Source organism: Triticum urartu, chromosome 6A, assembly GCF_056163025.1.
Source record: "Triticum urartu cultivar PI428250 chromosome 6A, HENAU_Tu73, whole genome shotgun sequence".
In the NCBI taxonomy this organism is placed as follows: domain Eukaryota; kingdom Viridiplantae; phylum Streptophyta; class Magnoliopsida; order Poales; family Poaceae; genus Triticum; species Triticum urartu.
Window position 1 is genome coordinate 192,554,862 of NC_141878.1, and position 14,874 is coordinate 192,569,735.

General features: G+C 53.3%; 1 protein-coding gene across 1 annotated transcript; it reads right to left on the reverse strand.

Moving 5' to 3' along the window:
• Window positions 1–11,810: 11,810 nt before the first annotated feature.
• On the reverse strand, window positions 11,811–12,308 carry LOC147964709 (uncharacterized; the record flags this gene model as incomplete). Its single annotated transcript, XM_087530121.1, has 1 exon — window positions 11,811–12,308. A coding segment is annotated over one exon (498 nt), but the record flags the coding sequence as incomplete, so codon positions are not given.
• Window positions 12,309–14,874: the final 2,566 nt, after the last annotated feature.

The following is a 14,874-nucleotide window of genomic DNA, read 5'->3' on the forward strand; positions in this document are numbered from 1 at the left end:
TGTTCTATAATCTGAAAAAATGAAGCGGTTGAACTTGCAACTTTTTGTTGGATAAAAAAATTCAGGCCAACCTAATGGAGCACTTTATGTGAAAAATACATTCCAAGACTAATTAGCTGGTTGCTTAATCAGGAGGTACTTTCGGATGCTCTTTTCCATTCTTTCTCAGCAACAACATTTTTTTCTCTACATTGTAAGAAGCAGCTGATACAAAGATAAAGTTAAATGCAAAAAATTACAGCAGATTCAAATATAGAGAAGGGCAAGGAGAAAACAATCTCCTCGCCTTATTCTAGGAGCAGATAGCATATACACAACACATCTACTATGTTTCGCCATCTCAAAGCAGCAGAACAGTAATGACAACCATAGTATTATCTTATGATTCTTTAGCTAGAATGCTTTCCCTCAACTCCATTATAACCATCTCATGTGAACCATGAAACACCCAATTCTTCTAAGAGACAAATACGGTTGAATCATCCATACAATAGAGGAACGGAAAGTTTAGCCGACAGGGAAAACCCTACAGGTTTTGCAGCAACCAAATCTAAGAATGTTGCCCATATTAGTTGCATACATAACTATAGCAAATTGCATATTGTATAGATTTACTAGCATAGCATTTGAGTAGTTACCTTTGAGTAGGATCTGATAAAATAAATGCCTTTTTGTATTTACCTTCCTTCAGTATCAATGCTCCGAGATCGATCAAATGCTTTTCTTGCCAACTACTTCTAGCAGTTATCTTCCTGCTAGTAAAAAGAGAACCAATATGCCAAAGCTTGAATGACGATTGGGGCGACTGGGGCGGAGACCAGCGGGGCGACCGCGGGTGCTCCGCCTAGTTCCGCCGATGATCGATGGCGGGTGGGGGCCGGTTTTGGGCTCTAGCTGTCGCCGACGAGGACGACGCGGATGGGGATGCGGTCACGTCTCCACCATCACCGCAGTCGCCGATGCCTTCAGACCAGATCTGCGAGTTCTTCAACGCTGGCTACACGGAAGAGGAAGTGATGACGACCAGCGATAAATTGTTGCCTCTCGATGATCCAGCCAGGATAGGGCTGCACGAGGGAGAGAAGGAGGAGATGGTGCGCCGTGTGGTGCATCGGCGAATGGCGGCGACGGCGGTCAGGCCTTGGAAGGGTCCTATCCCGAAGGTCGGTCTTCCTAACCTCACCATTTTTGATTTAATTCGGCCGGAATCGTGGATCATCGTTAAGAGAAAGAAATCGAGACCGGCGGCGGCGGCGCCGCCGGCGCCGGCGACCAGAGTGATGAGTGAGATCCAAGCCGACAGGGCTCGCTGTTTGAATTCGCTCATGGGCCCAGGTGGCTTCGATCGGGCAGTGGGAGAGTTGGGTCGGCCTGCCGATGGGTATGAGGCCCATCGCGCGGCAACTCCAAATGGGCCGATGTTAGCTGGGTTTGTGGCCCAGTCTAACTTGGACTCCGCTGGATCTACGAGCTACGTAGGAGTTACCTTCTGCATGCGTTCGTGCGATCAAGGGTATTCGTGCGATCGACCGTCGTCGCTGTGCCCTAGCTTGCGACGCAGCGGGGATGCTCCGGGTTTTCATCGCTGTGGTCCGAGGAGAGCTGCGCGCATTCCCCCTCTGATGGTGGGTCGGGGAGAGGTGGCGGCTGTCGGCCCCAACAAAAACCAGCCGAGCTGCGGGGCAGCGCCGGCGGCCCGAGGTGGCGGCGTGCAACCTAGCCAGAGGCCGGTGCTGCCGGCTGGCAGAGGAGCACCTCAGAGGCCGCGCCCTGCGGGTGTGGCCGGTCGAGGGACCGCGCCAGGGCAGCAGGTCACGCAGGTGGGAGCCGTGCGGCCTGCGTAGGGGAGTCGGCCTCCGCCGCCTGCGGCTTCTGTGCCGGTGAACGCGGGCCGCGGGACAGCTCAGTTGAGGCAGCTTACGCCCGTGCCAGTGGGGTGCGGGGCTGCTCTGCCAAGGCCGCCAACGCCCTCTCTTGTCGGGTGAGGAGCTGCTGCACCGAGACCGCCTTCGCCGGCTACGGTGCCGGGGTTGCGCTCTCAGGCGGCGCCTCCGCCGCATTATGTGGCGCAACCTTCTCAGAAGCGAGCGGTGCCGGTTCAGACCGCACCGACATTACCTGTTGCAGGAGAGGGAGGTGTGACCGCGGCTCGGGCGACGTCTAATCACGATGGCAATGGCCCGCCCCGAGGAAAGTGGGGTGATGACGGGTTCAATGCTTATGGAGTTGGTCAACATCGTGGCTCATCGTCTACAGATGGTGGGCGTGGCTACGCATGGAAGGGAGATGGGTCAGTTGATCGGCCTTTCTATAGTCCGCCTGGTGGTTTTGTCGAGGGAGCATCTGGCCCCGAATACATGCAGCATGGTGGTTACCGAGGACACCGTGTGGGTCGCGGTGGTCGCGGTGGCAGGAACCGTTACCCCCAGCCCTCACCTACGGCCGCGGTGGATCCGATGGTCGAGGTCACCGGCCAGGATGTGGAGCTGTCCGGGCAGGCTATGGAAGTGGTGTCTGCGCTCGCGTCTGCGGACGTGCCATTGCTAGAGTCCGTTGAGATGGAGGATGCCTGGGCGGTTCACAAGGCGGAGGAGGAGAGAGCATCCAAGTGGGCTCGTAAAAAGGAAAAGATGTTGTGCTACCGGTGTGGCGAGAGAGGCCACTTTATTACTGAGTGTGAGACGGAGCTCTGTGATACATGTCTTAAGCCAGTACATGACTCCGGGGCATGCCCGATTTTTGCGTGATCAGATGCCGAGTATCACCATTTATGGAGTCTACTATTCTAAGCTGATGTTTTTTGAGTCTCCCAGTGCGAGGGAGATTCCTGACGAGCCACATAGTTCATATACAGGGATTGTTAAGGTAACTAAGTGTGAGGTGTCTGAGGCACAAATTATTCACAGGCTTTCTGAGCTTATACTATGGGACTTTGTGTTGGAACTTAGTCGCCTCGAGGATAATTCTTTTGATGTGGACTTCCCGACATCGGAGGACTTAGAGCGCATGCTCAGTTTTGGGTTGTGCAGAGTCCCTAGAACTGAGTGCATCCTCGAGTTCCATGAGTGTAAACGAGTTGAGCCGCAGGGCAAGCCCCTCACTCAGGTTTGGTTGCGTTTCTCAGGGGCGCCTTCCAAGCCGCTTCATGATGCCCGAGTTGCTGCTATCTTGGGAATGCTGGCCGAGAAAACTGAGAAGGTGGACATGGCTTTCACCTGAGCTCATGGGGTGGCATGCTTACTCATGAGTATCCTTCATATCAAGTTTGTACCTAACATGGTCAAGTGGACTTATAAGGGGGAGGTTTTCAACCTTGAGATAGAGTTTGAGGACTCAGATCTCTTTGTGGAGGCTATGGCAGGGACAAATGTACATATGTAGGATAAGGATGATGGGTCCGGTAACACGGAATCGCGAGGGGATGAGGTTGAGAATCAGTTGGCCAACAGGCCGAGTTCCACCTCGCAGGCACCTGGGTCTGGGGAGGCCCCTTCGGTGTCGACGCCTATGAGCACTTTGAGATTCGGTTCGTTTGAGCCTGCATCCGCTCCTCCGAGACTCTGGAGCGACTGGCTGGAGTCTAAGGATGCGCTAGAGGACACGCCACCACCCTTGGACTTTGCAGGGTTTGACGGCGTTGCCGAGAGAGAGGGGTAGAGTGAGAAGGAGGCCCTGATGAAGCTATGTACCTAGGGTAGGGGCACGGACCTGTCCAAAGAGCCCTACCCAAGGACATCCCTAGAAGAAGTCACCTTTCAATCGACTTGAAGGTATCCCACTCGACGGGTTCAAGACACTCGACCAATAAGCTATCACTCGACCATGAAGCCAACCACTCGACTGCCAGGGGACCTAAAGTCACTCCGCAGGCAAACGGTCAGCTATTAAGTAGTCTTTATGGTCATTATAGCACTTTATTAGGGGCGTTACCAGTAACGCCCAACCTTAAATGTACCTTAAACCCTGCATCACTGAGGGCAGGAGAGGGCCGGCAAACTCTATATAAGCCACCCCCCTCCTCAGTATGAAGGGTTCGCACCCCTGTTATTCATACACACATAATCCAATCGACCGCCTCCGGGCACCGAGACGTAGGGCTGTTACTTCCTCCGAGAAGGGCCTGAACTCGTAATCCTCGTGTGTTTACAACTTCCCAATAGCTGAGATCTAGCCTCTCCATACACACCCCCCTACCTCACTGTTAGAGTTAGAACCACGACAGTTGGCGCCCACCGTGGGGCCGGAATCTTAGCGCCTGATTGGAGAAGTTGCGATTTTTCCGATCCCTTTGATCATGGTTTCGTGCGGAGTTTTGGTGGAGGGCCGCGAGATCCGCCTCGGCGCGCTCACGTTCATCGCCGACGACTCCGCCTGGCTTCAGGAGGCACCACTCGACATCGACGCGCTCCCCGTCCGCGGTGCGACGCATTTTCGCGCATGCGTTCGTGGCGTCCTCCTGCGGCAGCCGTCGACCCAGTATCGGTCGGCCCCCGTATCGTCTCCCCGCTCTGTCTCCCACCGGTGCAAGCGCTCCGGTCGGTCGAGACTTCAGAGGTGGGTGAGGCATGCCATGGCTCGCCAGTCGACCGCCCCACAAGTCGCGGCAATCGAGCCCGACGAATCCCTCTGCGGCCTGTTCGACCTGTCGACTGGCTCCGTGGAGACCGCATCCGAGTGCGACAGCAGCGACCCAGCGGCTGAGGTTCTGGCGGTCGATGGAACGCACAGTCCTCCCGGTTTCCCTCGCGCTGATGGAGGCGCGGGTGGGGGCGACCCATCGCACCCCCACTATGAGTATCTCCCCGAACCTCTCACGTCATTACAGCGAGAGGAGCTTCGCCGCCGGAACATGGACGCACTCCACACTCCTATCGTCGGAGAGACCCCCGAGGCCCGGGCCTTGGAGGACGCGCGCTTGGCTAATTTGGCCGAGCGCACTCGACTGGAGAATCTCCAGCGAGCACTCGACGAGCAAGCGCGTCAGCGGGCTCCCGAGTCTAGTCGACGTCAGCTCTTCCCGCCGACGCAGGTATACCGAACCCCAGTTCAGAATTTGGCCGCCGCGGCCCGTATAGCAGAATCGATTCAGCCCTCCCAGTCGGAGGCTGGCAGGGGCTTGTTGCAGATCAGAGCGTTGCTCCGGGCGGCGGGAAACCAGAATTCCACTATTTCTCAGTCGCGGAATAGGATCCACAGTCGATCCGTTGCAACAGATACAGTCGAGTCAGCTCACAGCCCGAGATCGCCCCCGAGGCGTGAGGGACGTGGTGACCGGCATGATCAGTACAGAAGGAATGAGCGGTATGATCACCGATCCGACCGTGATGATCGACGTCGAGTGCCAACCCCTCCCCCGAGGAGTGGGTCATATGCGCCTCGGCATCGAGATGACAGGCGCCCTCATAGTGTTGGGCAGAGGATTCCAGTCGACCCCAGGGACCCAGGCTTTGACGCGAGGTCTATCCTCGTTCAAGGTTTGGTTGACAGGAACAGAGCTCATCGGGAAGGCCACAACAGAGATGCGCCTGCCAGCAGTAGAGTGCATGTTTCGGGGCCAGAGTGTTTCAGTCGAGCCATCAGAGCCGCAGTGATTCCTCCCAACTTCAGGTTGGCGACTGGAGTCAGCAAGTTCACCGGTGAGTCTAAGCCTGACACTTGGCTCGAAGATTACCGAGTGGCTGTACAGATTAGCGGTGGCAATGATGAGGTGGCCATGAAGCATTTGCCTCTCATGTTAGAGGGCTCAGCCAGAGCGTGGCTAAATCAGTTGGCGCCCAGCAACATCTACACTTGGGAGGACCTCTCCCGAGTGTTTGTCACAACCTTTGAGGGAACATGCAAGCGACCCGCAGGCCTTACAGAATTGCGTTCTTGCGTGCAGAAACCGAATGAAACTCTGAGGGATTACATCCAGAGGTGGATCACGTTGCATCACACAGTTGAGAATGTGCCTGACCATCAAGCAGTTTGTGCCTTTAAAGAAGGCGTTAAATACAGAGAATTGAACCTGAAGTTCGGTCGGACCGGAGAAATGTCTCTGAATCGGATGATGGAAATTGCCACCAAGTACGCTAACGGAGAAGATGAAGATCGACTCCGGAGTGGCAAGCAGAAAGCAGTCGCCCAGGAAACCGGAGGCATTTCCAGTCGGAAACAGAAGCGGAAGGCCGAGCCAGCCGCCCCTGGGGAGGCCCTGGCCGCAACCCAGGGAAATTTCAAGGGAAAGCCCAAAGGCCCCTGGAAGCCCAAGAAAGTCAAGGATCAAGATGGAAATGATGTTTTGGATCTGCCATGTCACATCCACACCAAGAAAGATGAGGAAGGTAATTTTATTTACCCAAAGCATACCACTCGACAGTGCCGGCTCCTGATCCAGCAGTTTCAGGGCAAACCGTCCAAAGATAAGGAAAAAGAGTCGGACAGAGTTGAGGACAAGGAAGATAGTGACGATGGATACCCCCAAATCAATTCCACCCTGATGATTTTTGCTGATGTCGAAAGCAAAAGTCGACTGAAAGTCATTAACCGTGAGGTGAATATGGTTGCTCCGGTGACACCCAGTTATCTGAAGTGGTCTCAGACTGCTATCACATTCGACCAGTCTGATCACCCTACACACATTGCCACCCCTGGGAGGCAAGCTTTGGTGGTCGACCCAGTTGTCGAAGGCACTCGACTGACCAAAGTCCTGATGGATGGTGGCAGTGGCCTGAACATATTGTACACTGAAACATTGAAAGGGATGGGCATTCCGATGTCCGGGCTCAGTGCCAGCAACATGAGTTTCCATGGAGTCATTCCTGGAAAGAAAGCCGAATCACTCGGCCAGATTGCTCTCGATGTGGTTTTCGGCGATTCAAAGAATTACCGCAAGGAAAAGTTGACATTCGAGGTTGTGGACTTCCAAAGTGCTTATCATGCCATTTTGGGCAGGCCAGCTTATGCACGCTTCATGGCTCGACCATGTTATGTGTATCTCAAGTTGAAGATGCCCGGCCCCAGAGGTGTGATCACCGTTACAGGCAATCGGAAGAAAGCAGAGGAGTGTTCTCAGAAAGGATCAAAGATTGCTGACGCTCAGATGGCAGTTGTTGAGCTGCAAGAGTACCAGAAGACTGCTGATCCGAGTGAATTGCTACGAGCCAAGAAGCCTGCTTCAGAATCTGCTTTTCAGTCGTCCGGTGAAACTAAGCCAGCTCACATTCACCCGACCGACCCCGATGCTGCTCCGACTCACATCTCAACGATGCTCGACTCCAAATAGGAAGAAGCGCTCATCCAGTTCCTCTGTGAGAACTGGGACGTCTTCGCATGGAAGCCTTCTGACATGCCTGGAGTTCCCAGGGGGCTGGCTGAGCACCGCCTATGAGTCGACCCGAAGTTCAAGCCTGTGAAAGAACATCTTCGACGGTCCGCCGTCCAGAAGAGGAAAGCTATTGGCGAGGAGGTGGCTCGGCTCTTAGCAGCGGAGTTCATCCGAGAGATTTACCACTCCGAGTGGCTCGCCAATGTTGTCATGGTCCCCAAGAAGGACAAGTCACTTCGCATGTGCATTAACTTTAAACATATCAATCGGGCCTGCCCGAAAGATCATTTCCCCCTTCCCCGCATCGACCAGGTAGTCGACTCGACCGCGGGGTGTGAGCGTTTGTCTTTTCTAGATGCTTATTCAGGGTACCATCAGATCCGTCTGTATGGACCCGACGAGATCAAAACGGCTTTCATCACCCCATTCGGGTGCTTCTGTTACATCACCATGCCCTTCGGCCTCAAGAATGCTGGAGCCACGTTCATGAGGATGATTCAGAAGTGACTGCTCACTCAGATCAGTCGGAACGTAGAAGCATACATGGATGATATTGTGGTTAAGTCACGGAAAGGTTCCGACCTACTGACTGACCTCGCCGAAACCTTTGCTAACCTCAGGAGATATGATATCAAACTCAATCCATCAAAGTGCACATTCGGAGTTCCAGGTGGAAAGTTACTTGGTTTCCTCGTTTCCGAACGAGGAATCGACGCCAATCCCGAGAAAGTTGGCACCATACTCCGGATGAAGCGCCCTGTGCGTGTTCACGATGTCCAAAAGCTTACAGGTTGCTTGGCCGCTCTAAGTCGATTCATTTCTCATCTCGGTGAAAAGGCGTTGCCTTTTTACCGACTGATGAAGAAGTCTGACAAGTTCGAGTGGACTCCAGAAGCTGATGCAGCGTTCGCAGAGCTCAAAGCTCTGGTCTCCACCCAGCCGGTGCTTGCTGCCCCAATCAGTAAAGAGCCTCTGCTGCTTTACATTGCGGCCACAGGACAAGTTGTCAGTACAGTACTTACGGTCGAGCGGGAAGAAGAAGGAAAGGCCTTCAGAGTTCAGCGCCCAGTATATTATGTGTCTGAATTTTTGACTCCTTCGAAGCAAAGATATCCCCATTACCAAAAGCTCGTATATGGGATTTACATGACCACGAAGAAGGTTGCACACTACTTCTCCGACCATTCCATTACAGTCGTCAGCGACGCTCCACTGTCAGAGATTTTGCACAACAGAGATGCAACTGGTCGAGTGGCGAAGTGGGCGATTGAACTCCTTCCCCTAGATATCAAGTTTGAAGCAAAGAAGGCTATCAAGTCCCAAGCAATTGCAGATTTCGTCGCCGAGTGGATTGAACAGCAGCTTTCGACCCAAGTTCACTCGGAGCACTGGACCATGTTCTTCGATGGATCTAAGATGCTGAATGGTTCCGGTGCTGGGGTAGTATTGGTCTCCCCCCGAGGAGATAAGCTCAGATATGTTCTCCAGATTCACTTCGATTCCTCCAATAATGAAGCAGAATATGAAGCACTCTTGTATGGGTTGCGCATGGCCATTTCACTCGGCGTCCGGCGCCTCATGGTCTACGGCGACTCAGATTTGGTGGTTAATCAGGTGATGAAGGAGTGGGACGTCAGAAGCCCAGCTATGACTGGCTACTGCAACGCAGTAAGAAAGCTAGAAAAGAAATTCGAGGGGTTAGAGCTTCATCACATCCCCCGACTGAAAGCAAGCAGCCGATGATCTGGCAAAGATAGGCTCCAAGAGAGAAGCCATTCCCAGCAATGTGTTTTTGGAGCACATCCGCTCGCCGTCGGTCCAGGAGGATCCTTTTACAGAAGAAGCCCCGCAACCGAAAAGTGCCACAGGTCCGACTGAAGTCGAAATTCCCGCTGTGGTCAACCTAATCATGGAAGTCTTGGCAATCACTCCCGACTGGACGATACCGTACATCACGTATATCCTAAGGAAAGAACTCCCGGAGGACGAGGAAGAGGCTCGACAGATCGTCCGCCGATCCAAGGCCTTCACATTCATAAAGGGACAGTTGTATAGGGAAAGCACGACTGGAATCGGTCAGAAGTGCATAACACCAGAAGAGGGTCAGATAATCCTTGATGATATCCACTCGGGGACCTGTGGCCACCATGCGTCCTCTCGGACCATTGTGGCTAAAGCATACCGAGCGGGATTTTACTGGCCAAGAGCAAATGAGATGGCAAAAGAGATAGTCGACAAGTGTGGAGGCTGCGAGTTCTATTCCAACATGTCACACAAGCCTGCATCAGCCCTGAAGACCATTCCACTCGTCTAGCCCTTTGCTGTCTGGGGACTGTACATGGTTGGTCCACTGAGAACAGGCAGGAGCGATTTCACTCATGTGCTTGTGGCAGTCGACAAATTTACCAAATGGATTGAAGCTAAGCCCATCAAGAATCTCGATGCTTGCACTGCTATCAGTTTCGTCAGAGGGCTAACATTCAGATATGGAGTCCCGCATAGCATCATCACTGACAATGGGTCAAACTTTGATTCAGACAAGTTTAGAGCTTTTTGCGCCTCTCAAGGCACACGAGTCGACTACGCATCAGTCGCCCATCCCCAGTCGAATGGACAAGCCGAAAGGGCAAATGGTCTGATTCTCAAAGGACTAAAGCCTCGACTGATGCGTGATCTCAAGCATGCGGCAGGTGCTTGGGTCGACGAGCTTCCGTCAGTACTGTGGGGATTGAGGACCACCCCGAACCGGTCGACTGGAAGAACTCCATTCTTTCTGGTTTATGGAGCCGAAGCAGTTCTGCCGAGTGATCTTCTTCACAACGCACCCCGAGTCGAACTCTATAGCGAAGATGAAGCAGAACAAGCTCGGCAAGATGCAGTCGACCTCCTAGAGGAGGAGAGGGAAATGGCTATGATCAGATCGACCATCTATCAGCAAGACTTGCGTCGATTCCATGCCAGAAATGTGAAGAGCCGAACCTTCCAAGAAGGAGATTTGGTCCTCCGAGTGGATCAGCAGAAACCACACAAACTTGCTCCTACTTGGGAAGGCCCCTTCATCGTCACCAGAGTCCTCCACAATGGAGCATATCACCTCTACAATGTTGATCGCCAGATCGACGAACCACGAGCTTGGAATGCGGAACTGCTCCGCCCATTTTACACTTGAATTCTCACTCGAACGAGATGTAATAAGGAAAAATTTCCTGCAGTGCATTTTTATCAAAGACAAGAGTGTTCCAATAACTACTGTCGCTTTTGTTTGCATACGAAATCCCCTAGTGGGTGACTTAGTTGCGAATCCGTTTTCGCCTAAGTTTGAAAAAATCCTACCGAGTGGAGAGCAATCCTCCCACTCGGGGGCTTAGCTGCAGTCCGGCACTCGCCTAAGTTCTCCCACCTAGAGACTTAGCTGCAGTCAGGCACTCGCCTAAGTTTGAAAAAATCCTACCGAGTGAGAGCAAACCTCCCACTCGGAGGCTTAGCTGCAGTCCAGAACTTGCCTAAGTTCTCCCACCTAGAGACTTAGCTGTAGTCAGGCACTCGCCTAAGTTTGAAAAAATCCTACCGAGTGGAGAGCAATCCTCCCACTCGGGGCTTAGCTGCAGTCAGGCACTCTCCTAAGTTTGAAAAATCCTACCAAGTGGAGAGCAATCCTCCCACTCGGGGGCTTAGCTGCAATCCGACACTCGCCTAAGTTCTCCCACCTAGAGACTTAGCTGCAGTCAGGCACTCGCCTAAGTTTGAAAAAATCCTACCGAGTGAGAGCAAACCTCCCACTCGGAGGCTTAGCTGCAGCCCAGCACTCGCCTAAGTGTTTAAAAATCCTACCGAGTGGAGAGCAATCCTCCCACTCGGGGGCTTAGCTGCAGTCCAGTACTCGCCTAAGTTCTCCCACCTAGAGACTTAGCTGCAGTCAGGCACTCGCCTAAGTTTGAAAAATCCTACCGAGTGAGAGCAAACCTCCCACTCGGAGGCTTAGCTACAGCCCAACGCTCGCCTAAGTGTTTAAAAATCCTACCGAGTGAGAGCAAACCTCCCACTCGGAGGCTTAGCTGCAGCCCAGCGCTCGCCTAAGTGTTTAAAAATCCTACCGAGTGAGAGCAAACCTCCCACTCGGAGGCTTAGCTGCAGCCCAGCGCTCGCCTAAGTGTTTAAAAATCCTACCGAGTGAGAGCAAACCTCCCACTTGGGGGCTTAGCTGCGGCCCAGTGCTCGCCTAAGTACATGACACAACTCAATCCGCAAGGATGACGAGGAGCAAGTCGACTGCTACCTTCTCCTTCGGAGTTGCGCCGCAAATACAAGGTTATTCCGAGTGAAGATCGAATTCCACTTGACGGATCAAACCATGAAGATATTCAAAGAGAAATCAAGTTCAGATAAATCCTAAAAGGTCCCAGACCTCAGATCAAAGTACTCGAGCCCTCGGCTTGGCGGAGTTTAACGGTTACAAATCCACTCGGCATTCCGAGGCAAATTTAAAGTGAAGCATAAAAGTTTTTCATTCCTCAGGAGGAGGACTGGAAGGGGCGACGAACTCGTCCAAGTCGATCCCGTCTGCAATACGAGTGGCGGCAGCAATGAAAGTCTCCATGAAGTCTTGAAAGTTGTGCTTCTTGGTGTTGGCAACTTGGATGGCGGCCAGCTTTTCTTCTCGCGCTTCCTTGCAATGGACGCGGACCAGAGACAGAGCGACATCAGCACCGCATCTAGCAGAAGATTTCTTCCATTCCTCCACTCGACCTGGGACTTCATTAAGTCGAGCCATCAGGGACTCGAGGTCGTTCTGAAGCGTCGTCCTAGGCCAGAGTGATGTGTCGATCCGCGACATCGCAACCTTCAGTCGAGCAAGATAGTCAACCACGCTGGCAACACGAGACTCCAGACGGAGCACGTTCATTGCAGCCTCGTCCTTCACAAGGGAGTTAGCAGGGTCCAAGCCCGGCTCCACTCGACTGGTCTCCTCTTCAAAGTTCTGACAGAATTCTGCAAACACGATTCAAGAATAAGACAGTGACCCTACACAGACTTGGTAACTGCAAGACAGTCGGGGCAGAGTAATTACCTTCGAGCACGACGAATAGCTTCTTGGCGAGTCCACCGAGATAAGCCTCCAGATCGTTCCTCTTCCCCGCCAGCTCACCTGCCTTGTCATGCAGAGCCACGTTGTCATTCTTCAGTCGGCTGACCTCTTGATTGGCTACCTCGAGAGCAGCTTTCAGTCTGGAGTTCTCCTACTCAAGAGCTCCGACCGAGGCCATTTTCTCTTCAGCAAGCCTCGTTTTGTCCAAGACCTCCTTCTGTGCCTCTGCAAGATCTTGATCCTTCTTCTTCAGAGCTTCCTCCAGTTTATCTGCGGCGCGTCGAGTCAAATCAACGTCAAAGAATGGACAAGAAAGAAAAGCCACTCGTCAAGAATGGAGAACCTCACCAGCCATACCTTTTGCTTCTTCTTGCGCCTTCTTCAAATTCTCCTGAGCAAGCTTCAAGTTAAGGTTGAGCTGGATCTGCTGATTCTCCAAATCAGTATAGCGAGCTACAAGTTTGCAGGATTTCTGTAATAAGAGAAATCAGTCGACAAGGCGTCCAAAGTAAGTTGCTTCCGAGTAACTAAGAGACAATGGTGACGTTTCTAAAACTATAGCCGAATCAAGAACATTCGACAGTAGTCTCGGGGACTACACCCAGTGGGTGCACTCAGCGTGCCCCCACTGTAAAAAAAAAAGTCGACTGCCCGCAATCGACTGGATACAGTCCCATTCGACATGGCTTGACTAGACCGAGTGAAGAAATACAGCTACAGCAACACAATATAAAGACTACAGTCGACTGCCAGCAGTCCACCGTAGTCTCGGGGACTACACCCAGTGGGTGCACTCAGCGTGCCCCCATTCGTCCAAGAATTGGCAGACACACCCAGTGGGTGTACAAATACAAAGATCTTCGGAAAAGAGATTCTTCAAACAGCATATCATAACAGAACAAGTGTTGAGTCGACTGACCTGGACGTTGCTCTGAAGAGCCGAGCTCGCGTCATAAGCTGCTTGGCTGGCCTCCCGAGCCACCTTCACTTGCTCCATCATGATCCCCGCCTGGTGTATAGCCTCTTTTGCGGCAGCCGCTTGGTCCTCAGGGACAGGGTACGCGGCAAAAAGCGAAGACGGATCCACAGTCGACGTCGAAGGCCGCACACTTGTCAGAGGAATGGTGAAAGTCACAGAAGCCCGAGTAGTGTCACCACCATCCCGAGCTACGGCCTCAGACGCCGGAGCAGATTGGGGGATCTTGTCAGCTGATGCCCTCTTGTTCCTCCTCACTCTCAGTGGTTCGTTGTCGTCGTCATCCGGGAGATCGATAACATGAGGAGGGGCTACAAGGGAAACATTCAATCGACCAGAGTTGCAATAAATGTTCAGTCGACTCAAAGCGGAACGTCAGTAATCGTACCAGGGTTGGAGGTAACAGTATCCTCCATCTCTTGGTCATCGTCCTTGGCGGAGATCTCAGAAGTAGCAGCACTGCAAGTCTCGAAAGTCAGTCAGTTGGCTCAACGAATCGACCAAGGATCTGTCCACGGTCGACAAAGGAAAACAAGTTTTATTATTACCCAAAAATGGTGGGGACGGCCATCTTCATCTTGGGCAGAGCCTTGGGCGGCTTGGACGGCGTCGCGCGTGGGTGCTTGGGAGCCTTTCCAGTCGGCGTAGGAGAAGAGGTCCGAGGGCGTTTCGACGACTGCCCAACAGGAGCAGTCGCCCTACCACGCTCCCGCGCTGGGTTGTGTGTGAGCTTGGATCGCCCCTTCGGGCGGGGGGGGGGGGGGGTTCAACCTCCTCCTCCTCCTCTTCGCTGGAGTCGACGTCGTCGCCTCCCTCTCCTTCACCGTCGGACTCCCACTCGCCTTGGTCGTCTCCGCTCTCACCTTCGCTCGCCTCCCCTTCCTCAGTTGGCCCCTGTGCCCCGTTGGGCGTCAAGTACATCTTGGTAGTCGCCTAGAAAACAACAGACAAGACGAAAGTCAATCGACCTACTCAAAGAAGACCAATGAAGAAAACAAGATCTCAGTCAGGAGCATAAAGACATACCCGGTCCACGTCATACGAGTTGTCGAGTGGAATTACCCTCCTGGCTCCTCGGGGGTTGTCTTTGTTCCCCGTGATACTCGACAGCCACCCCTCCAGCATCTCGTCAGTAACCTCCTCCGGGTGGACCCGAGTGGTGTCGTCGAGACCCGAGTACAGCCACATCGGGTGGTCACGAGCCTGGAGCGGTTGGATGCGCCTCCGGAGGAAGACCTCCAGCAAGTCCATACCAGTCACGCCCTCACGGACAAGCTCAACCACTCGACCAGCCAGTACTTTGACTTGGGCCTTTTCCTCCAGCGTCACTTTCAGAGAAGCAGGTTTTTCAGCTCGGTCGAGAGAGAAGGGGGGAAGTCCGGTCGACTGCCCTGGGGTCGCCTGGTCTTGACAGTAAAACCAGGTTGACTGCCAACCGCGGACCGACTCCGGGAAAATGATAGATGGAAAACAACTCTTTCCCCTCGTCTGGATCGCCAGGCCTCC